Here is a 23,413-nt window from a genome sequence, read left to right as displayed (position 1 = left end):
CCGGGAAAGGTTCCGGAGTCAAGATAAAACCCCTGAGATCTCATATCTGCAACTAGCCGTCAGCATGGAAAGATACGCCAGCAAGTGGGCTGATGGGGCCCAGACGAAGGAGGACCTGGTCAAACTGCTGGTACTGGAGCAACTGTATGAGTGGTGCCCATCTGACCTGAGGCTGTGGTTGGTGGACAGAAAGCCAGAGAACCCGCGACAGGCAGGCCGGCTGGCCGATGAGTTCGTAAAGAGCCGGTGAGGAGATAAAAGGGAGGAGTCCCAAAGGAGCAATCCCACCACAACGCAGAGAGAGAGTCACCATGGGACCTCCCCGTGGGAAAATACCGAAAAACCCCATCAGAGGGGAGCTGCTGGCATCAGGACCATCCGACCTACTCAAGGGGACCCATGGGACATGGGCTGCTACCACTGTGGCCAAAAGGGCCACATACGGGCCCAGTGCCCCAGGCTCAGGGACAGACTGAGCAGGCCGAACCCACAGAGGGTTGACTGGGTAGAGACCCAGCCCGGCGAGAGGCAGCATTCCCAGGGAAGGGGGGCTGGCAGAGTACCACCTGCTAAGGTGGGAGGAGAGCCCCAGGCCAGCTTCTCTGGGGGGCCAGATGCTCCGGATTCAAAGTTCTCCGTTTACAGGGTTGGCGCGGGGCTGTCCCTGCGGAGCGAGTGCCTTGTTCCCCTGGAGGTGGATGGGAAGAAAGTTTATGGTTACTGGGACACGGGCGCAGAGGTGACACTGGCCCGGCCCGAGGTGGTGGCCCCAGATCGGGTGGTGCCCAACACCTTCCTGACCCTGACCGGGGTGGGCGGGACCCCATTCAAGGTTCCGGTAGCGAGGGTACACCTGAAATGGGGGGCCAAGGAGGGCCCCAAGGACGTGGGAGTGCACCACCATTTGCCCACTGAGGTGTTGATGGGGGGGGGACCTAGAGGACTGGCCAAGCAGCCCCCAGACCGCCTTAGTTGTGACCCGCGGTCAGAGCCGGCGAGGGGCCCTGCGCCCTGGCCTTGGGGAGGGTGCCTTGCCTGAGGCGCAGGACCCTAACCTGGTGGGGAGGGAACATCCAGGGACACGGCTCAGGGAGGCTGCAGCTTCATACCCAGCCGGCGAGAAAGAGCAGGTGGCCATCCCTGTCCCAGCTGCTGAGTTCCAGGCCGAGTTGCAGAGAGATCCCTCCTTGCGGAAGATAAGGGACCTGGCCGACCTCAGTGCGGTACAGACAATGGGACGAGGTGGCCGGAAAAGGTTCCTGTATCGAGAATGGGCTCCCCCAGGGAAAATGGAGTCAGGGGGGATCAGGAGGCAGCTGGTGGTACCCCAGAAGTATCGCCGCCAGCTGCTGTGCCGGGCCCATGACATTCCCCTCTCAGGGCACCAGGGAACCTGGCGTACCCAGCAGAGGCTGCTACGGAGCTTTTACTGGCCTGGGGTCTTTGTTACTGTCCGACAGTACTGCGGATCCTGTGACCCCTGTCAGAGGGGGAGGAAGGCCCGGGACAAGGGGAAAACAGCTTTAGGACCCTTGCCCAGCATAGAGGAGCCTTTTCGGAGGGTGGCCAAGGTAAAAAGGGCGGCTCTAAACCAAGAGAGCCCAAAGCGCAGACCTCCAGACTGGAGCGCTGGGAGAAGACCACAGCCCAGTTGGAGCCCCAGAGGTATGGGGGTGGGAAAAGGGCGCAGGCCGCATAAACCTTCCCACATGCGAACTGCGAGTGCCATCAAGCACCCCCAACCTAAGGGGGAGCGTGAAACTGGAGGGGCCTGGTGTAATTCTCACCAAGGAATGGGAGGGATGCGGGGGCATCCATGGGAACGGGGGTAGGTTCGAACTTCCCCGGGTCACTGGCTAAAGTGACCCTGCTCAGTTCGGTCTCGAAGGGGGGAGAGATGTGACGAACTGGGCCTGTTCTCACTGTGGTGGAGGATGGGATCTGCCCGAGGGCGCCCGAGGGCGCATACCTGAGTGTGTAACATGAGAACCCAGGAAGGGGTTGAAGGCGAGGCGACTCCTTAGCCCGAGAAACTGAACAAAGGCTGTGGGAGGGGTCGCTGAAGGCAGTGTGCTGGAAGCAGGCAGGGAGAGAGGGCTGGGAGGCAGAGAGGGCTCTGACCTCCCAAGGGGGGCTGGGCTGGGATGCCCGGGGACCCCAAGATGGACCTAACTGAGGGGGTCCCTGTTGTCTGTGCCTGCAAGACCTGTCTTGGACTGTATTCCTGTCATCCAAATAAACCTTCTGCTTTACTGGCTGGCTGAGAGTCATGGTGAATCGCAGGAAGCCGGGGGTGCAGGGCCCTGAGTCCCCCAATACTCCGTGACAATCATCATATCTGACAGGTGTGTCTGGCCGGAGGCCTGAGGCTGGGCACTTTAAGGGAACTGCGTTGTTTGGACTCTGAGTAACCAGTGAGGTCCTATAGAAGCTATTTTGTGCTGGTTGGTAAATCTAAGCATTGGAATATCCACCAACGTTTGGGGTTTGTCTGCCCCGGTCTGTTTGCAGTTCACCTGATTGAGTGACCTCAGCTGGCTCCCGCGGGCAGCACCGTCACAGACCACTCCTCAAGATTCCTCAATTTATGCATCCCTGTTTATGATCTTGTCAGGGCACTGAGAGCGGGAGCTGCAGACATAGGCCAGGCCCATCGTGGGGCCAAGGCAATAGAGCCATGGCCAATTCATACCAGCTAGGATCTGGCCCATTGACTCAGCAGAGCAATGGCTGATTGATGCCAGCTGGGGATCTGGCCTATTGACTCAGAGGAGCGATGGCTGATTGATGCCAGCTGGGGATCTGGCCCATTGACTCAGAGGAGCGATGGCTGATTGATGCCAGCTGGGGATCTGGCCCATTGACTCAGAGGAGCGATGGCTGATTGATGCCAGCTGGGGATCTGGCCCATTGACTCAGCGGAGCGATGGCTGATTGATGCCAGCTGGGGATCTGGCCCATTGACTCAGCAGAGCGATGGCTGATTGATGCCAGCTGGGGATCTGGCCCATTGACTCAGCAGAGCGATGGCTGATTGATGCCAGCTGGGGATCTGGCCCATTGACTCAGAGGAGCGATGGCTGATTGATGCCAGCTGGGGATCTGGCCCATTGACTCAGAGGAGCGATGGCTGATTGATGCCAGCTGGGGATCTGGCCCATTGACTCAGAGGAGCGATGGCTGATTGATGCCAGCTGGGGATCTGGCCCATTGACTCAGAGGAGCGATGGCTGATTGATGCCAGCTGGGGATCTGGCCCATTGACTCAGAGGAGCGATGGCTGATTGATGCCAGCTGGGGATCTGGCCCATTGACTCAGAGGAGCGATGGCTGATTGATGCCAGCTGGGGATCTGGCCCATTGACTCAGCAGAGCGATGGCTGATTGATGCCAGCTGGGGATCTGGCCCATTGACTCAGAGGAGCGATGGCTGATTGATGCCAGCTGGGGATCTGGCCCATTGACTCAGAGGAGCGATGGCTGATTGATGCCAGCTGGGGATCTGGCCCATTGACTCAGAGGAGCGATGGCTGATTGATGCCAGCTGGGGATCTGGCCCATTGACTCAGAGGAGCGATGGCTGATTGATGCCAGCTGGGGATCTGGCCCATTGACTCAGAGGAGCGATGGCTGATTGATGCCAGCTGGGGATCTGGCCCATTGACTCAGAGGAGCGATGGCTGATTGATGCCAGCTGGGGATCTGGCCCATTGACTCAGCGGAGCGATGGCTGATTGATGCCAGCTGGGGATCTGGCCCATTGACTCAGAGGAGCGATGGCTGATTGATGCCAGCTGGGGATCTGGCCCATTGACTCAGAGGAGCGATGGCTGATTGATGCCAGATGGGGATCTGGCCCATTGACTCAGCGGAGCGATGGCTGATTGATGCCAGCTGGGGATCTGGCCCATTGACTCAGAGGAGCGATGGCTGATTGATGCCAGCTGGGGATCTGGCCCATTGACTCAGAGGAGCGATGGCTGATTGATGCCAGCTGGGGATCTGGCCCATTGACTCAGAGGAGCGATGGCTGATTGATGCCAGCTGGGGATCTGGCCCATTGACTCAGAGGAGCGATGGCTGATTGATGCCAGCTGGGGATCTGGCCCATTGACTCAGAGGAGCGATGGCTGATTGATGCCAGCTGGGGATCTGGCCCATTGACTCAGCGGAGCGATGGCTGATTGATGCCAGCTGGGGATCTGGCCCATTGACTCAGAGGAGCGATGGCTGATTGATGCCAGCTGGGGATCTGGCCCATTGACTCAGAGGAGCGATGGCTGATTGATGCCAGCTGGGGATCTGGCCCATTGACTCAGAGGAGCGATGGCTGATTGATGCCAGCTGGGGATCTGGCCCATTGACTCAGAGGAGCGATGGCTGATTGATGCCAGCTGGGGATCTGGCCCATTGACTCAGAGGAGCGATGGCTGATTGATGCCAGCTGGGGATCTGGCCCATTGACTCAGAGGAGCGATGGCTGATTGATGCCAGCTGGGGATCTGGCCCATTGACTCAGAGGAGCGATGGCTGATTGATGCCAGCTGGGGATCTGGCCCATTGACTCAGAGGAGCGATGGCTGATTGATGCCAGCTGGGGATCTGGCCCATTGACTCAGAGGAGCGATGGCTGATTGATGCCAGCTGGGGATCTGGCCCATTGACTCAGAGGAGCGATGGCTGATTGATGCCAGCTGGGGATCTGGCCCATTGACTCAGAGGAGCGATGGCTGATTGATGCCAGCTGGGGATCTGGCCCATTGACTCAGAGGAGTGATGGCTGATTGATGCCAGCTGGGGATCTGGCCCATTGACTCAGAGGAGCGATGGCTGATTGATGCCAGCTGGGGATCTGGCCCATTGACTCAGCAGAGCAATGGCTGATTGATGCCAGCTGGGGATCTGGCCCATTGACTCAGAGGAGTGATGGCTGATTGATGCCAGCTGGGGATCTGGCCCATTGACTCAGAGGAGTGATGGCTGATTGATGCCAGCTGGGGATCTGGCCCATTGACTCAGAGGAGCGATGGCTGATTGATGCCAGCTGGGGATCTGGCCCATTGACTCAGAGGAGCGATGGCTGATTGATGCCAGCTGGGGATCTGGCCCATTGACTCAGAGGAGCGATGGCTGAGTCACACCAGTGGAATTGTTAGTGGTGTAAAAAGCCTCTGCGTGCCCCTGTGGGGGCTTTGCCAGCCCTCCAGACGTGAGATCGCTGTGCCCGGCAGCGGTGTTTCCTTCCTGCCCTCGCTGGGTGCAGCCTGCTTACCCCACAGTGGCTGGGCTTGCCCTGGAACTGCTCGCGCATCATGGATCCTGCTAGCGTCTAGGCCCAGGAGAACCTGCTCCCTCTTCCTGCTGCAGCCCCCTGCCAGGCCCGTTCCTTGAGGCTAATTCCTTCCCCAAACGTATCTGAGATCAAGGCGGTAGCAGTAACATTTGCAGGGACTGCCGTGGGACACCAGATGACTGTGCTGGGGCATATCTGGTTAGCCTCTGTATTCCGAGTAAGCCCATTAGAATGTATTGTGGGGTTTGGGGTATTTCTATGGTTTGGAGAACTTGGGCCCCCCACACTGGGTTTCCCCCACGGGTCAGAGTTTTTCTACGCGGGGCTAGTTTTACTCTTACACCCGTCACTCTCTTAAACTGTGGTGCAGTGATTCCTTTTCCCGTGGGGCTTGCGCTTTTCACCATTTCCATTCTCACAGATGCACCAGCGATTCCTGCAGGAATCTTGGGCCTATCACACACAGAAACTCCCCAGAGCTCAGGCTCTTTATAAACTCTAGCCCAGTCGGTGCAGATTCTTTGGTTCTCCCAGGACTTGGCGTTGAAATGTGGCCGTTTCCTTCGGTCTCTGGTGGGCTTTTTCTTCAGCTTCCAGCTCTTGCTTTCGCCTCAGGACAGCAGCTTGGCCCCGTCCTCAGATAACGCTGTTTTCTTGTTACCCAAACGCCAGCCAGCTTCACTTCATTACCAACCCTCATCGGCCATTATTTGTAACCAGAGCCTGTCAGCTTCACTGGCCTCGGCTGTTTGATCCCCTCACCTCTGAGCTGAGCCGTCCCCTCCAAGGGCCATTCTTCTTCCTTCACCGCATTGTTTCCGTTTCTTTCAGCGTGTGACTGTGCTTCACCTACTCTCGGTGTTCTCCAACCCTTAAAGCTCTCCAGAGCACATTTTAAACTTGGAGATTCGTTGGGCCCTGGGCCAAAGCCCAGCGTATCCTAACCAGGCAGTGCTTTCCCCAGGAATTGAAATTGCGGGGGGGAGGGGTCAGGGCCGATGAGGGGTGAGACCGTGAGGGCGAAGGGGGGCTGTATGGCACCACGGTAACAAACTGAAAAATGTTTCACGACCATTTCATTCCATTTAACTCATGTTTTTAAATCATCACACAAATTAAAGTTGGCAACACAAGCCTACTCTGAAGCACGACATCTACATCCTTCTTGCTTTCTTGTTGTAATTTTGCACAACTCTGTTAATGAGCTTCTCGAATGCAGTGCGTTCATCTTGGGTGGCTTCTCATGTGTCCGGTACTTCCAGTTCTTCATGACATGCTCATGATCAGGCAGAAGGCGACTTCTTTCAGAACACAAAATTCTCTTCAATGAGGAAAAAGAACGCCCAACGGTAGCTGTTGTGACTGGGAGTAGAAAGAGATGAATTCCTACTTCTTTCAGCCCAGGAAACACAGCACAAAAATGGGTCAGACCACTAGTGATGATAAAGAAGAAGTTGAAGTCAAATCTACATTTGTTCATCATATGATATTCCACTCTGTGTTCAAATTCTCTAGTCTGTCCTGATCACATGGCAGCCCCATTGCTGGCAACGCTTCATTCCACTCAACTGTCGGTGTTTTATAAGACAGGCATCTGTAAAAGCTACGTAGAGGTTGATAGAATCCAGAAGTAGTTGTTGTAGAGATATAAGAATCAAGTTAGTGTACTTTACTTTTTCAGCTGTCTTAAACACTTTTTGTCCTCTTCATTTAAGGAGTCAATAAAAGTCACTTCTGAACTGAAGTCTTTGCTTCTTCCAGTACTTTTTCAATGAATCTCTCTCTGATTGATCCAAGTGTACTTCCATTGCTGGACAGAGATCTACTACTGTTCTAGCAGATGCCTGGATGGCATTGTTTACTGACCCAAGTGGTTTCAACAGTAGACTTACAAGAGAGAGAATGGTGATTGTATTCTCTGAACTTAGTAGCAAAAGTAGTTCACCAGCCTCACTACTTAAATCCGCCCCATCTCGGTAAATACTTTCCAAAGCCAATAATAATGGTTGCAGTAATTTGAAGTATCAGATGGGTAGCCGTGTTAGTCTGTATCCACAAAAACAATGAGGAGCCGGGGGAGCAAAGTCACTAAAACGTAGCCCTTTAACGTGCCCCTCCCTTCTCCTCCACCGCACCCCACTCAGAGTTGTTGGCCTTGGCCAGTGAAGACCAAGAGTTCAGAGGTGCTTTCGCATGAGTTCACCTCCCACCGTGGGGGAGGAGGGGTGCGCGGGAGAAGGTACCTTGCTCGTTTCTCCAGCTGCTGCTGTTCGTCATGCCGCCATTCACTCCACCACTCCATTGCCAATGGCCCTGCGCTCTCACCTTCTGCTGCCACCTGCCACGGTGACCTCTGCGAGTCGGTCTCTTGAGGTTCCACCAGCTCTCAGTGATTTCAGCTCTCAGTGGGGGAAGCTCACAGCGAGTGCAGGCTGGGCCGTCCCTTCCACAGAAACACTGTCCTGCAGTAGGTCTAAGACTAGGCCTGATTGTCAGTGATTTCAGCTCTAGTGACCACTTAACAAAACAAAAAAGACTCTCAATGGAGCCTAATAAGAGAGAGTCCAGTGGAGGGCAACGAAAATGATTAAGGGTCTGGAGCACATGACTTATGAGGAGAGGCTGAGGGAACTGGGATTGTTTAGTCTGCAGAAGAGAAGAATGAGGTGGGATTTGATAGCTGCTTTCAACTACCTGAAGGGGGGTTCCAAAGAGGATGGAGCTCGGCTGTTCTCAGTGGTACCAGATGACAGAACAAGGAGCAATGGTCTCAAATTTCAGTGGGGGAGGTCTAGGTTGGATATTAGGAAACACTATTTCACTAGGAGGGTGGTGAAGCACTGGAATGGGTTACCTGGGGAGGTGGTGGAGTCTCCTTCCTTAGAGGTTTTTAAGGTCAGGCTTGACAAAGCCCTGGCTGGGATGATTTAGTTGGGATTGGTCCTGCTTTGAGCAGGGGGTTGGACTAGATACCTCCTGAGGTCCCTTCCAACTCTGATATTCTATGATTCTATGATAAGCTCTATTTTTAAACAGGGTAGAGGGGCAGGTCAAATAGTGCCTGTGACTCTTACGCACAGCCCACACCACCATGCAAACCCCCTGTCCTGTCCCTGCCCCCCGCCCTCCACTGGGATCTGCCATCCAAACCCCTTGCTTAGCAAGTACAGTTCAGTTGAGGGGGACCAGGGCTTAATTTGTAATGAAGGAGGTGCCAGGGCTCAAGCAAGTTTTTTACTTTCATAACTGATGTGGCAAGTCCAGGGCTGTGAACTGCCGAGCCTGGAGGTGCCCGGGGCTGTGAACTGCCGAGCCTGGAGGTGCCCGGGGCTGTGAACTGCCATGCCTGGAGGTGCCCGGGGCTGTGAACTGCCGAGCCTGGAGGTGCCCGGGGCTGTGAACTGCCGAGCCTGGAGGTGCCCGGGGCTGTGAACTGCCGAGCCTGGAGGTGCCCGGGGCTGTGAACTGCCGTGCGTGGAGGTGCCCGGGGCTGTGAACTGCCGAGCCTGGAGGTGCCCGGGGCTGTGAACTGCCGAGCCTGAAGGTGCCCGGGGCTATGAACTGCCGAGCCTGGAGGTGCCCGGGGCCGTGAACTGCCGTGCCTGGAGGTGCCCGGGGCCGTGAACTGCCGAGCCTGGAGGTGCCCGGGGCCGTGAACTGCCGAGCCTGGAGGTGCCCGGGGCCGTGAACTGCCGAGCCTGGAGGTGCCCGGGGCCGTGAACTGCCGTGCGTGGAGGTGCCCAGGGCTGTGAACTGCCGTGCGTGGAGGTGCCCGGGGCTGTGAACTGCCAAGCCTGGAGGTGCCCGGGGCTGTGAACTGCCGTGCGTGGAGGTGCCCGGGGCTGTGAACTGCCAGGGCTCAGCCCTGGCAAAAATTAAGCATTGAGGGTGACCCCTTCATTCAGTCAGGCTAAGCACAGTTCTGCTGCCCTTTACTCATACAATGAGGAGAACAACATTTCACTCCCCCTGCATTCAGTACTAAAGTGATTTGTAACCCAGCACCAGCCAAAATTGATCACATGGGCAGCACAGCTCTGTCTGCTGGATACCTTGGCAGAGTAGGTGAGTTCATGTCAATACAGTCTGGTCCTGAAGCCTTTCCCCCCTCCCCTGGCTCACCACCAGCTGTCAGGGGAGAGCTCAGTCACGCCTTGCTTACAAATCATCATTTGAAATGATAAGATTGGCCAACCTTGCGGAAACCAATGTGCCGACATTGTCAGGAAAACAACAGCTGTGTGAGGAAGCTGGACTTTGTAAATACTAGACTTTTCCAGGTACAAGTATTTGATCACACACTGTATCTGCTTTTAAAATGTGTATTAACGTTTCAATTTCAATTCAAATTTCCAACCAATGACAAAATTGACATCACTGCATGTAACTAGTTGACCACTGGGGGGATGTTGGGGAGATTCTGGGGGGGTTACACCCCCGCTGGGGACGGGTGTAGGGAAATCCCTGCCAGGCTACGCCAAACAATGGCCAAGTCCCTGACTGATTGCCCAGCGCTCGCTTTGCCACACCACCCATGGACACTCCCGCCAACCCACGCCTGCCAGCCTCTGCCACGGGAACCGGGCATGGAACGGACGGCACACAGGAATAGCAGCACTGCCAGGCTGGCTCAGAACGAGAGCTGGGAGCCAGGACTCCTGGCTTCTCCTGCTCTGCCTAGACCAGGAGAGCTGACCTCAGGCACTGCCCAGAAGCTCTGCAGGGCAGGGGCATGTCTGCAGCACCCAGGGCGAGGGGCCACAGGTCCTGGTTGGGACCCATGGGCGCTCCCACAGTACAAATCAACACGCTGCCTCCGTTTCCCCATCTGCGCAGCAGGGCTAACGTCTGCATGGCGGTGCTGTAGTGCTCGTAGTGTGTGTCCGGCTAGGCAGCGAGCTCGGCATAGGGGGCAGCAGGGAGCGTCTCATCCACATGCCACTTGCGGGCTGGTAGAACAGGGAGCTGGGGCGGGTGGGGAGAGCCTGCCGGAGCACCCTAGACTGGGGCAGCCCACGCAGGGCCTGGCACGTGTCCCCCACGCTGTGTCCCTGCCTGAGAGATCCCCCGCCAGGGCTGCGAGCACGGTCAACCAACGCTGCCGGGCGCCTGTCTGTGACGTCGACACAGCGACCGGCAGCCAGACCTGGAACAAGAGGCCCACATGCTCTGCCCTGCCCTGCTCTCGGCCAGCCAGCCCCCCCTCGCTCAGACAGGGGGTAGGGCTCTCGCTGGGGTCCCCCCTCCAGGGGGCGCTAGCACATGCTCCGGCCCCGCTCTTACCGGATAGGCTGAAGCCAGACTCGTGAAGGTCCCTCATGCCCCCGTGTCGAGTGGCAGGTCGGGTGGGGGTATCTGCAAGTGGAGTCCCCGTCTCCTTTTTCCCAGCATGCACCACCACAGCCACGTCCCCCAGGTAGGGGGTGCGCTCCACGCCCCTAAGCTTTAAACTCTAATGGAGGGAGAAAAGAAACACCCATGAGCGCCGGCCGCACAGTTAGAGCAGAGCTCCCTGGGCGGGACCTGAGCCGCACGGCCTGCCCTGCTGCGTCCCTATGCTGCCCGAGCCCCATGGCCGGCCCCGCCCCGTCCCTACGCTGCTCGAGCCCCGTGGCCGGCCCCGACCCGTCCCTACGCTGCCCGATCCCCGTGGCCGGCCCTGCCCCGTCACTACGCTGCCCAATCCCCGTGGCCGGCCCCGCCCCATCCCTATGCTGTCCGATCCCTGTGGCCAGTCCCACCCCGTCCCTACGCTGCCCGAGCCCTGTGGCCTGCCCCGCCCCTATGCTGCCTGAGCCCCGTAGCCAGCCCCGCCCTGTCCCTACGCTGCCTGATCCCCATGGCCGGCCACGGGGATCAGGCAGCGCCCTGTAGCCAGCCCCGCCCCTACACTGCCCGAGCCCCGTGGCCGGCCCCGCCCCGTCCCTACGCTGCCCGAGCCCCGTGGCCGGCCCCGCCCCGTCCCTATGCTGCCCGAGCCCCGTGGCCGGCCCCGCCCCGTCCCTACGCTGCCCAATCCCCGTGGCCGGCCCCGCCCTGTCTCTACGCTGCCCAATCCCCGTGGCCGGCCTGGCACCACCAGATTGGACCTTAGGCTACCCGCTGTGTCTGGCCCTGGGGGACAGCAGCCAGCAGTCTAGTGGCTGCCTGAGGGCTTTGCCCCACCGGGACCGATTCTGCCCTTGAGAGGTAGGGTACCAGGCTGGGGAGCCTGGATGATCTGTGGCCCGGCCGTGGAGCGGGGCGGAGATGGGATCCCTGCCCAATATGGGGCTGGGCTGTGACTGAGCTTGCTCCCCGCCCCTGCCCCTGCCCTGGGGGTCAGCTCGGGGGAGAACTCAGCTGAAAGCGGGGGAAGGAGGCTGGGTTTCTCAGGACACTCCAGCCCCATCACTGCAGCTTCCCCAGCTGGGATACTGAACTTCCAGAGGCATCATCCACTGGTGCCCTGAAAGTCCAGTAAAGGCCCTATTAGCCAGGCTGGGCAGGGACGGTGTCCCTAGCCTCTGTTTGCCAGGAGCTGGGAGTGGGCGACAGGGGCTGGATCACTGGACGATTCCCTGTTCTGTTCATTCCCTCTGGGGCCCCTGGCACTGGCCACTGTCGGCAGACAGGACACTGGGCTAGATGGACCCTTGGTCTGTCCCAGTCTGGACGTTCTTATGAGACACCAAGGGCTAGAGGAGGGGGGAGGAGGGTACAGCCTGGGGGTGGTGATGCAGTGTTGGGTAGGGGGACAGCATAGGGATGGGGGTGCAGCGTGGGGTAGGGGATACAATGTGGGGAATGGGTGCAGTGTGGGTTGGGGAAGGGGGCACAGAATGGGGTGCAGGGGAAGGGGGGGACTGCACAGGGAGGAGGTGCAGTGTGCGGGTACAGCATGGAGAAGGGGTGCAGTACAGGGGAAAGGGTAAGGGGGACTGCATGAGGAAGGGGTGCAGTGTGGGGAAGGGGTGCAGCATGGGGCAGGGGGTACAGCATGGGGATGGGGTGCAGAGAGGAGTGGGGATACAGCACTGAAGCAGTTCAGTGTGGGGCAGGGAGTGCAGCATGGGATAGGGGTGCAGTGCGGGGATACGGCTTGAGGAAAGTGTGAAGCATGGGGGTAGGGGTGCAGTGCGGGGGTACTGCATGGGGAAGGGGTGCAGTGCGGGGGTAGAGGGTACAGCATGGGGAAGGGGTGCAGTGAGGGGGTAGAGGGTACAGCATGGGGAAGGGATGCAGTCTGGGGGTACTGCATGGGGAAGAGGGCAGTGTGGAGGTAGGGGGTACAGCATGGGGAAGAGGGCAGTGCAGGGGTACAGCATGGGGAAGGGGTGCAGTGTGGGAGTAGGGGGTACAGTATGGGGAAGGGGTGCAGTGCGGGTGTACTGCATGGGGAAGGGGTGCAGTGCAGGGGTAGGAGGTACAGAATGGGGAAGGGGTGCAGTGTGGGGCTAGGGGGTACAGTATGGGGAAGGGGTGCAGTGCAGGGGTAGGAGGTACAGAATGGGGAAGGGGTGCAGTGTGGGGCTAGGGGGTACAGCATGGGGAAGAGGGCAGTGCAGGGGTACAGCATGGGGAAGGGGTGCAGTGCGGGGGTAGGGGGTACAGTATGGGGAAGGGGTGCAGTGTGGAGGTAGGGGGTACAGCATGGGGAAGAGGGCAGTGCAGGGGTACAGCATGGGGAAGGGGTGCAGTGCGGGGGTAGGGGGTACAGTATGGGGAAGGGGTGCAGTGCGGGGCAGGGTCTCTGCTATTGCAGCCCCCCTTCCTCCCCACTCAGGCCTGGCTGTGGCTGGCAGAGCTGCACCCTGGGTACAACAGCTGGCGTCATGCTCTGGTCGAGGGGCACTGTCGGGCATGGCTGGCTGCTGTGTCTCCCTCAGGAGCAGGCCCCCCGGCAGGCAGAGGCCAAGTGATGCCCCAAGCTGTGAGCTGGTGCCACAGGGGGCAGCTGGGGGGGACGACCCCCACCTGAAGGGAGCACAGAGTTGGGGCACTGCACTTGATAAACCCCAGGCCAAGAGAGAGCAGAGTGTGTCCCCCTAAGGCCTGCAACACGCCGCCCCCTGCTGGCACGCCACCTCACTGCACCAATGCAAAGCAGATTCCACCCCCTGCCCAGTCTCTCCAGTGCAACCCCCTCCCCACACCCCTATAAGCAAGTAACCGCAGGCGTTAAAGACCAGCCCCATGCAGGCAAGCGATGCCCCCTAGTGCCATGCAAGGATCATGCGCAGACAGCAGCAAGCACCAGCGACCACAGCAGCGGGCTGGGAACCAGAACTCTGGGTCCAACCCTGGCTCTGGGTGGCCTCAGGCAGGTCCCTCCCCACCCCACTCCACCCCCTGCTGCCAAGGGGATGCCACTGCCCTGGAACCACAGGCTGCCGCAGGCGAGTGGGGAATCCTAGGGAAGTGGAAAGAGGGACGAATTGCTGAGGAGGAGTACAAGAGAACGGCACCAGCGTGTAGGGGCGAAGGCCCCGAGTTACACCTAGCAAGGGACACAAAAAACAGTAAGAAGAGGGTCTCGAGATACATTAAGAGCAAGAGGAAGGAGAGTTAATAACTGACATCATCAAAAGGCTGAGGTGGTTCATGCCTACTTTGCTTCCGTCGTCACTAAAAGGTTAATGGTGACCAGATCCTCAACACAACCAATACAAACCCCAAAGGGGAAGGAAAACAAGCTGAAATAGGGAGCGAACAGCTAAAGACTAGTTAGAGACGTTAGATGTAGTCAAGTGAGCAAGGCCTGATGAAACTCAAGCTGGGGTACTAAGGAACTGGCGGAAACGATCTCAGGACCGTTAGCAATTATCTTTGAGAATTCCTGGAGACGGGTGAGGTCCCAGAGAACTGGAGAAGGGGAAACACAGGGACCTGTCTTTAAAAAGGGGAACAAGGAGGACCCAGGGAAATACAGACCAGTCAGCCTCACTTCAATACTTGGACAGACACTGGGACAAATTATTCATCCATCAGTTTGTAAGCGCCTAGAGGAGAAGAAGGTGATAAGGACCAGCCAGCATGGATTTATCAAGACCAAATCCTGCCAAACCAACCTAATTTCCTTCTCTGACACAGTTATTAGCCTAGTGGATGAGGGAAGCTGTAGGCGTGATATGTCTTGATTTAGTAAGGCTTTTGACACATTCTCACAAGCAAACTGGGGAAATGTGGTCTGGATGGAACTACCATACGGTGGCTGCACCACTGGTTGAAAGACCATACTCAAGGAGTAGTTTCAATGGTTCGCTGTCCAACTGGGAGGGCATATTTACTGGGATCCTGCCAGGTCTGTCCTGGGTCCGGCACCGTTCAATGTTTTCATGGATTTGGATAACGGAGTGGAGAGGAGGCTTATAACATCTGCAGCTGACACCACGCTGGGAGGGGTGGTGAGCACTTTGGCGGCAGGATCAGAATTCAAAATGCCCTTGACAAATTGGAGAATTGGTCTGAATTCAACAAGTTGTAATTCAATACAGACAAGTGCAACATACTTGAGTTCGGAGGTAAAAATCCAATGCCCAACTCCAGTGGAGAATAACTGGCAAGGTGGCAGTACTGCTAAAATGGGTCTGGTGGGTTACAGTGGATCACAAATTGAATATGAGTCACCAATGTGATGCACTTGCAAAAAAGGCTAATATTCTGGGGTGTTGTCACAGATCCACAGGGTCGGGCTACGGCCCAGCCTTGGAACGGTCTCTGGGAGGAGCCCTTCAGTGGGCCAGACCTCCTACAGGTCCCACTCTTCTTTCAAGGTAAGCCACATGGCTTCACCCCCTCTTTAGACTGGACCTGTGGGCTCCAGCCCCCCTGCTCCATCCTGGGAGCTCCGGGCAGCAAGTCCAGCTGGGACAGACCCTGGGGCATAGGCACCGACTCCGTGGGTGCTCTGGGGCTGGAGCACCTACAGGGAAAAATTAGTGGGTGCTCTGCACCCACTGGCAGCCAAGCTCCCCCCCTGCGCCCCACCTCCTCCTCCTCCTCTGAGCACGCCGCATCCTTGCTCCTCCACCTACCTCCCAGCGCTTCCTGCCTTGCTGCTGCCAAACAACTGTGTGCTTGGAGGGAGGAGGAGAAGCGAGAACGTGGCGCGCTCTGGGGAGGATGTGGGTCTGGGGCAGGAATTTGGGGAAGGGGTTGGAATAGGGGCAGGGTTGGAATGGGGGTGGGGCAGGGGTGGAGTCGGGGCTGGCCGGGGCAGAGGGGGGTTGAGCACCCACCGGCGGGAGCAGAAGAAACGCACCTATGCCCTGGGGGAGACGTGTCCTCTCCTCAGGGATCAGTGCCCCTCGCCCAGCGTCTGCAGGGACACTCACCCAGTGCTGTCAAACCAGGCGGGTTTATTGGTCACCTGGCACACGGCCCAGGCAGCCCCTCGGGCGACCCAGAGAACTGACGGTTACAGCCCAGCCCAGCCCGGGCAGTCGGCGCCCAGTTCAGCTGCAGTGACCCCCGTGGTTCAAGTTCTGTCTGTCTCACTGTCCGACCCTGGTCAGACTCCAGGTGAGAGCCCTGCCCCCGACTCCTGCCAGCCTCCAGCTCTTATCCCCCCTCGCACCTCCCAGCCCCTGTTCCCCAGCTGGGGCCATGGCCCGGCCTCCCTGCTGAGCAGTGGGGAAATCCATCTGCCTCGGGGGCCAGGGTGGGGCGGTTTCGATGTCTGGCCAATTGGATTTGCTGTTGTCATCTCGAATCTGCACTGCTCTGGGGACCAGGCCCAGACAGCTCGGTGACACCCCCAGCTGTCTCTCTGAGCCTGCCCGGAGAGCAACCGCTCCCTTGCCACCCAGTGGGGAAACTGAGCCACACACAGGGCCCATCAAAATAGTCCCACTCTGTCCCAGGCGTATGAACTGGAGTGTCCAAAGTCACTGTTCTGCTGTGCTCGGCCCTGGGGGGGGGTCTCAGCTGGAGCCCAGGGTCTGTTCCTGACTGCCACCCGGAGATGTGGACAAACCGGGGGGAGTTCAGAGGAGAGCAACAGAACCGACAAAAGGTTTAGTAAACCTGACCTGTGAGGCAGGGTCACACAGCCGGGGCCTGTTTGGTGTTGAGAGAAGGGGCTGAGGGGGGACCTGAGAACACTCCGCAGAGCTGCTCAGGGCTGTTCTACATGGGGGGGGGGGGGGGAAATCACTTGTTCTCCACATCCCCGGCAGGTAGGACGAGAAGCAATGGGAGGGAGACTGAGGTTAGCACCTAGGAAGACCTGTCCAGCGGCTGGGGAGTGAAGGTGGGGACCCGCTCCCGAGGGAGGCTGTGGGATCCCACGTTGGCCAAACCCCTGTCAGGGCTGGCCCAGGTTCACCCACCCCTGCCTCAGCGCGGGGGGCTGGACATGGTGCCCTCGCGAGGTCCCTTCCAGCCCCACGTTGCAGCTCCCTAGGGCTGCGGCTGGCAGCTCCTGGATCCACAGTGGCTAGGGGGGAAGCCAGCCCCTGGACCCACTCCCAGCAGGGGAGCTGGAGGGAGAGGGCTGGGGGGGTGCAGGCCCCAGAGGAGAGGGGGAGGCGCTAGGGAAGCAATCGGGGGGTGAAAGGATCCAGGGGGGCTGCCCTCACTGGGAGGGCGGGTACAAGGGGGCTGCTGAGAGGCAGCCAAAGAGGAATACCCCGGGGTGGGGGGAGGGGAGGGCAGACACGGAGCAGGAGTGACACTCTGCAAGGACAGCAGGGCTGGAGCAGAGCATCAGGGCAAAGGACAAGATCAGTGACCGCGACCCCCCAGGCTCGCTCCCTTCACAGCCGCCTCCACGCCCCCCCAGACCCGCCTGTGCCATGATGGGCCCACGGGGAACCAGCTGCTCACCGACCTCTGAGTGATCGCCCAGCCAGGGTGCCCCCATGAGGCCTGCACTCAGTCATCGCTCCTGACTGGCCTCACATAGAATCATAGGACTGGAGGGACCTCGAGAGGCCATCTAGTCCCGTCCCCTGCACTCAGGGCAGGACTAAGTATTGTCTAGACCATCCCTGATAGGTGTTCGTCCAACCTGCTCTTAAAAATCCCCAAGGATGGAGATTCCACCACCTCCCGAGGCAAATTATTCCAATGCTTAACCACCCTGCCAGTTAGGAACTTTTTCCTAATGTCCAACCTAGACCGCCCTTACCGCAATTTAAGCCCATTGCTTCTTGTCCTGTCCCCAGAGGTTAAGAACAACAATTTTTCTCCCTCCTCCTTGAAACCACCTTTTATGTACTTGAAAACTTATCACGTACCCTCTCAATCTTCTCTTCTTCAGACTAAACAAACCCAATTTTCTCAATCTTCCCTCATAGATAATGCACGTTTTCTAGACCTTCAATTATTTTTGTTGCTCTTCTCTGAACTTTCTCCAATTTTTCCACATCCTTCCTGAAATGTGGCACCCAAAGGCCTAATCAGCGCGGAGTAGAGCAGAAGAATTACTTCTTGTGTCTTGCTTACAACACTCCTGCTAATACATCCCAGAATGATGTCTGCTTTTTCTGCAACAATGTTGCACTGTTGACCTATATTTAGCTTGTGATCCACTATGACCCCCAGATCCCTTTCCGCAGTACTCCTTCCTAGACAGTCATTTCCCATTTTGTATGTGTGCAACTGATTGTTCCTTCCTAAGTGGAGTACTTTGCATTTGTCCTTATTGAATTTCATCCTAGTTACCTCAGACCATTTCTCCAGTTTGTCCAGATCATTTTGAATTTTAATCCTGCCCTCCAAAGCACTTGCAACCTCTCCCAGCTTGGTATCATCCACAAACTTTATAAGTGTACTCTGTATGCCAGTCTCTAAATCATGATGAAGATATTGAACAGAACCGGACCCAGAACCGATCCCTGCGGGGCCCCGCTCGTTATGGCCTTCCAGCAGGACTGTGAACCACTGATAACTACTCTCTGGGAACGGTTTTCCAACCAGTTATGCCAGTGAAAGCATGAAGGGTGGAGGCCTAGAACCGCTCCCGGTGGGGACTCACCAGGCTAGGGAGCAGCGCAATGTGGCCTGACAGTAGGCAGAGAACTGCCACTGGGCAAGCAGCTCCCTGCTGGGTCCCGCTGAGGGAGGGCGTGTGGAGAGGGCCCTGTGGGATCACACATGCCAGAGCACCTGGCCGCTCTAACCAAATCATGTTAAGGACTGGATGACAGCCTCCCTATGCAACACGTGGGGAAAAAAGCTGTGTGATGACAGGGGCCTTCAACCTGAGTGACACGCTGCAGGTCTCATGCTGCCAGTGCTCAAACATTCCTAGGACATTTAAACTGTACAGAGGACAATTTTCTAACTCAGTAAGTGTTGCAGCCAACACAGGGGAATTCTGTATTATACCTTGTCCTAACAGCCAGAGGGGAACTGATCACAGAGCTAAAAATTAGTGGTACCTTTAGGTACAAGTGATCATGACTTGATCACATTTATAAAGTGCAAGCAGTTTTAAAGTCCAGACCGGTAATACACACACTTGGTGCTTTAACAGGGCCAATTTCACAGAAGCTGAAAACAGTTATGAACCAAATCAGCTGGGAGGAAGAACTGAGTCATAAAAATGCAAATGAAGATTGGGAATTGTTCAGGAACAATTCATTAGATGCCCCAAAAGCCACAACTGCATAATTGAAGAAGGCCATACTGATTCAAAAACTGAACTGGTTTAGAGAAGTGAAGGCAGCTATAAAAATATATAAATAACAAATGGAAGAAAGGGGAAGTTAATAGTAATAACTATAAATCAGAAACTAGGAATTGTAGAAAATTCATAAGGGAAGCAAAGGGACACAATAATAGATCTACGGCCAGCAGAGATAAGGACAATATCTAACCCTAACGGGCCATTGCCTTATGTTAATCCGTATAGCTAATGTGACATTATTGACATGAACTGTGACCGTATAGATCATTGTTGCAACCACTGTTATATATTTGGACATAAGCTTTCGTGGGCTAGAACCCACTCCATCAGATGCATGGAGTGGAAAATACAGGAGCAGGTATAAATACAGGAAAATATGTGATTTGCCTTACCAAGTGTGAGGTCAGTCTAATGAGACAATTCAATTGACAGCAGGATACCAAGGGAGGAAAAATAACTTCTGAAGTGGTAATGAGAGTGGTCCATTTCAGACAGTTGACAAGAAAGTGTGAGTAACAGTAAGGGGGAAATTAGTATTGGGGAAATTGGGTTTAGGTTTTGTAATGACCAACCACTCCCAGTCTTTATTCAGGCCTAATCTGATGGTGTCCAGTTTGCAAATTAATTCCAGTTCTGCAGTTTCACATTGTAGTCTGTTTTTGAAGATTGTTTGTTGAAGAATTGCCACTTTCAGGTCTGTTATTGAGGGATCAGGGAGATTGAAGTGTTCTCCTACTGGTTTTTGAATGTTATGATTCCTGATGTCAGATTTGTGTCCATTTATTCTTTTGCATAGAGACTGTCCAGTTTGGCCAATGTACATGGCAGAGGGGCATTGCTGGCACACGATGGCATAGATCACATTGGTAGATGTGCAGATGAACGAGCCCCTGATGGTGTGGCTGATGTGGTTAGGTCCGATGAGGCTGTCCCTTAAATAGATATGTGGACAGAGTTGGCATCAGGGTTTGATTCCTGGGTTGATGTTTTTGTTGTGTGGTGTGTGGTTGCTGGTGAGTATTTGCTTCAGATTTGGGGGCTGTCTGTAAGTGAGGACTGGCCTGTCCCCGAAGGTCTGTGAGAGCGAGGGATCGTCCTTCAGGATAGGTTGTAGATCCTTGATGATGCGCTGGAGAGGTTTTAGTTGGGGCTGAAGGTGACGGCTAGTGGCGTTCTGTTACTTTCTCTGTTGGGCCTGTCTTGTAGTAGGTGACTTCTGGGTACCCTTCTGGCTCTGTCAATCTGTTTTTTCACTTCACCAGGTGGGTATTGTAGTTTTAAGAATGCTTGATAGAGATCCTGTAGGTGTTTGTCTCTGTCTGAGGGATTGGAGCAAATGCGGTTGTATCTTAGAGCTTGGCTGTAGACAATGGATCATGTGATGTGGTCTGGATAAAAGCTGGAGGCATGTAGGTAAGTATAGGGTGGTGTTTATGTGACCATCGCTTATTAGCACTGTAGTGTCTAGGAAGTGAATCTCTTCTGTGGACTGGACCAGGCTGAGGTTGATGGTGGGGTCGAAATTGTTGAAATCTTGGTGGAATTCCTCTTTTGTTGTATTTTGCAGATACAGACTAACACGGCTAACACTCTGAAACCTGTTATATATTTCCAGCAAATATTGTACAAAGGTTGTCGAGTGAAGTGTCTATAAAAAGGTTATGATTTGCTGGTTATGATTATGCTGTCTGTACATGTGTATCATTTTTGAAGTTGAAGTTATGAATATTGCCTATGTATTTGTATCTCAATGTGTAGCATTAGTGAAGAATTTGGGCAGCTTCTTGAGAAAGGAATTTGCAAGTTAATTGCCCAATCAAGAAACAGTTAACTAACAATGGACCTTGAGAGACTCCAGTCCACATGAAAAGTCTTCCTGGGACAATCAAGGTAGCATGTGAGCAATGGCTGATCTCCCTGTAAAACAGTGGGTCTCAAACTTTTTTACTGGCAACGTCTTTCACATTGCAAGCCTCTGAGTGCGACCCCCCCAAATAAATTAAACACCCTTTAAATACATTTAACACCATTATAAATGCTGGAGGCAAGCGGGGTGTGGGGTGGAGGTTAACAGCTCATGACCCCCCATGTAATGACCTTGCGACCACATGAGGGGTCCTGACCCCCAGTTTGAGAACCCCTCCTGTAAAAGAACTGAGTCATGCATGGACATGTGACTTGCCCATGTGGCTACAAACTCCATCTTGTTGCTGTGATTTTGCACAGGAGAACAAAGGGGTTTCCCACCCCCAAGAAAAATAATATAAAAGGCCCTGGAAACCCCTCCATTTTGTCTTCAATCCTGCTTCTTACTTCTGGAGGAACCTTGCTATGTTCTTCTGTTCTGTGCTACAAACTGAAGCTCTGAACAAAGGACTGAATGACCCATCCCAGCTGGGGATGTTCCAGAGACTTGATTTGAACCTGCAGTTTATTCTATCACTGCTACAAGCCTGAACCAAGAACTTTGCCATTACTGTATGGAATTGATTACATTTAACCAATTCTTGCTCTCATCTATAATTCTTTCTTTTTTTGAATAAACCTTTAGATTTTAGATTCTAAAGGCTTGGCAACAGCGTGATTTGTGGGTAAGATCTGATTTGTATATTGACCTGGGTCTGGGGCTTGGTCCTTTGGGATCAGGAGAACCTTTATCTTTTACTGGGGTATTGGTTTTCATAACCATTTGTCCCCATAACGAGTGGCACTGGTGGTGATACTGGGAAACTGGAGTGTCTAAGGGAATTGTTTGTGTGACTTATGGTTAGCCAGTGGGGTGAGACCGAAGTCCTCTCTGTTTGGCTGGTTTGGTGCCTTAATGGTAAAGGAAGCCCAGCTTTGGGCTGTAACTGCCCTGGGTCATGGAGGCACCAGGCGATGCTCTGGAACTGCTCCCTACGAAGCCAGTCTGGACTCTGGGTGAGCCTCCTCTCCGTGAGCAGACTGTCTCCATGGCAAGGAGCTTACACAGCTTCCCCTTCCTGGGTCTGACCTCGGAGCATTCAGCATCCCCTGCCTCCCAGTGTGATTCCCGCAGCAAGTCTGCCCAGGAGGGCTCCTGGGGAAGCCAGAGGGCCTTGCCCCCCAACTCCGCAGGCAGACATGACCCTCAGCCAGCCAGTAAAACCTAAGGTTTATTAAATGACAGGAACACAGTCCAAAACTGAGCTTGTAGGTACAGAGAACAGGACCCCTAAGTCAGGTCCATCTTGGGGGAAGGGAGGCCAGAGCCCTGTCTGGGCCCCCTCCATTTCCCCAGCCAGCTCCAAACTGAAACTTTTCAGCCCTTCCTCTGGCCTTTGTTTCTTTCCCCGGCCAGGAGGCCACCTGATCTCTTTGTTCTCCAACACCTTCAGATGGCTCTTGCAGGGGAGGGGCCCAGGCCATCAGTTGCCAGGAGATAGGGTGTCAGCCATTGTCTGTGCAGATGGCCTCACACCTGCCCTCTAGGGCTCTGCAACAATCACACCCTGATCCCGCCACCTAGATACTTAAGAACTGCATAGGGGAAACTGAGGCACTCACACAGTATTCAGAGAAAGCATTAAGAACATTCCCACTTCGTCACACCCTGCTCTAAGCAATTTGTCCTGAATTGATACTCTCAGTTTTGTCCCGCCAGAGGCAGCATCGTTACAGCTAATTACCGGTGATGCTTAGGAAATAGGTCTATTAGGAGTCTCCATAATTGTCTATTGTTTGCCTAAGGACTCCGAGCTGTCAAAGAAGACCTGGAATGGTATAAGAATGGCTGCGATCCTGATCCTTTTTATCTCAGATCTGCTTGATGCTTCAAGCAGGGGAAGCTTAAGCCATAAGACTGAGATCTCCAGTCTTAATCTGGATCACCCTGAATATGGAGACTGGACTATAATTTATGGACCAATTTTGAAAGAACTCTTTGCAACTACAAAGCTCACCATCTCTACTATGAATCTGATCTCAGAACTGTACTCATGTCTATATGTATACTGATTTTTTAACCAATACCGTGTCTCTTCTTTTAAAATAATTGTTAGTTTAGTTAATCAGAATTGGCTGTAAGCGTGTAGTTGGGTAAGATCTGGAATATTCATTAATTTGGGTGGTAATGTGTCTGATCCTTTGGGATTGGTAGAACTTCCTTATATGAGGAATAAGATTTTCAGTGATCCTCATCGTATTTGACTTGGGTGTCTGGGCGGAGGCCTAAGGCTGGGTGCTTCTGGGTAACCAGTGAGGTATTATAGAAGCTGTTTGGGGCTGGTTTGGTAAATCTAAGTATTGGAATATCCACCAGCTTTGGGGATTGTCTGACCCATTCTTTGCAGTTCACTCTAATTGAGTAACTCCAGTGTGGCCCCCTGGAACCCCAGTCACAGCAACATACACCCACCTCTCTCTCTCTCAGCCTATCCTGAGAACAAACTTTGTCCTTTCGCCCTCCCTCCGGCCTGGTATTCATGCAAAATATAGGAGAAACCGAGTGTGACGAACTGGGCCTGTTCTTACTGTGGTCTGTG

General features: G+C 55.0%; 1 protein-coding gene across 3 annotated transcripts in view; it reads right to left on the bottom strand.

The window, feature by feature from the left end:
• DPYSL5 (dihydropyrimidinase like 5) overlaps positions 1-23,413 on the bottom strand; it is a 117,072-nt gene that overhangs the window by 8,223 nt on the left and 85,436 nt on the right. For 2 of the 3 annotated variants that reach the window (XM_054024441.1, XM_054024442.1), the window contains exon 12: positions 10,577-10,745. The exons of the other annotated variant lie outside the window; for it this stretch is intronic. In XM_054024441.1, coding sequence (XP_053880416.1) covers positions 10,577-10,745 — 169 coding nt within the window. The remainder of the gene's footprint in view (positions 1-10,576; positions 10,746-23,413) is intronic. 3 annotated transcript variants of the gene reach the window in all.

Source organism: Malaclemys terrapin, chromosome 3 (assembly GCF_027887155.1).
Source record: "Malaclemys terrapin pileata isolate rMalTer1 chromosome 3, rMalTer1.hap1, whole genome shotgun sequence".
Classification (NCBI taxonomy): Eukaryota; Metazoa; Chordata; order Testudines; family Emydidae; genus Malaclemys; species Malaclemys terrapin.
Note: the sequence above shows the minus strand (reverse complement) of the source record. Positions and strands in the feature narration are given on the sequence as shown.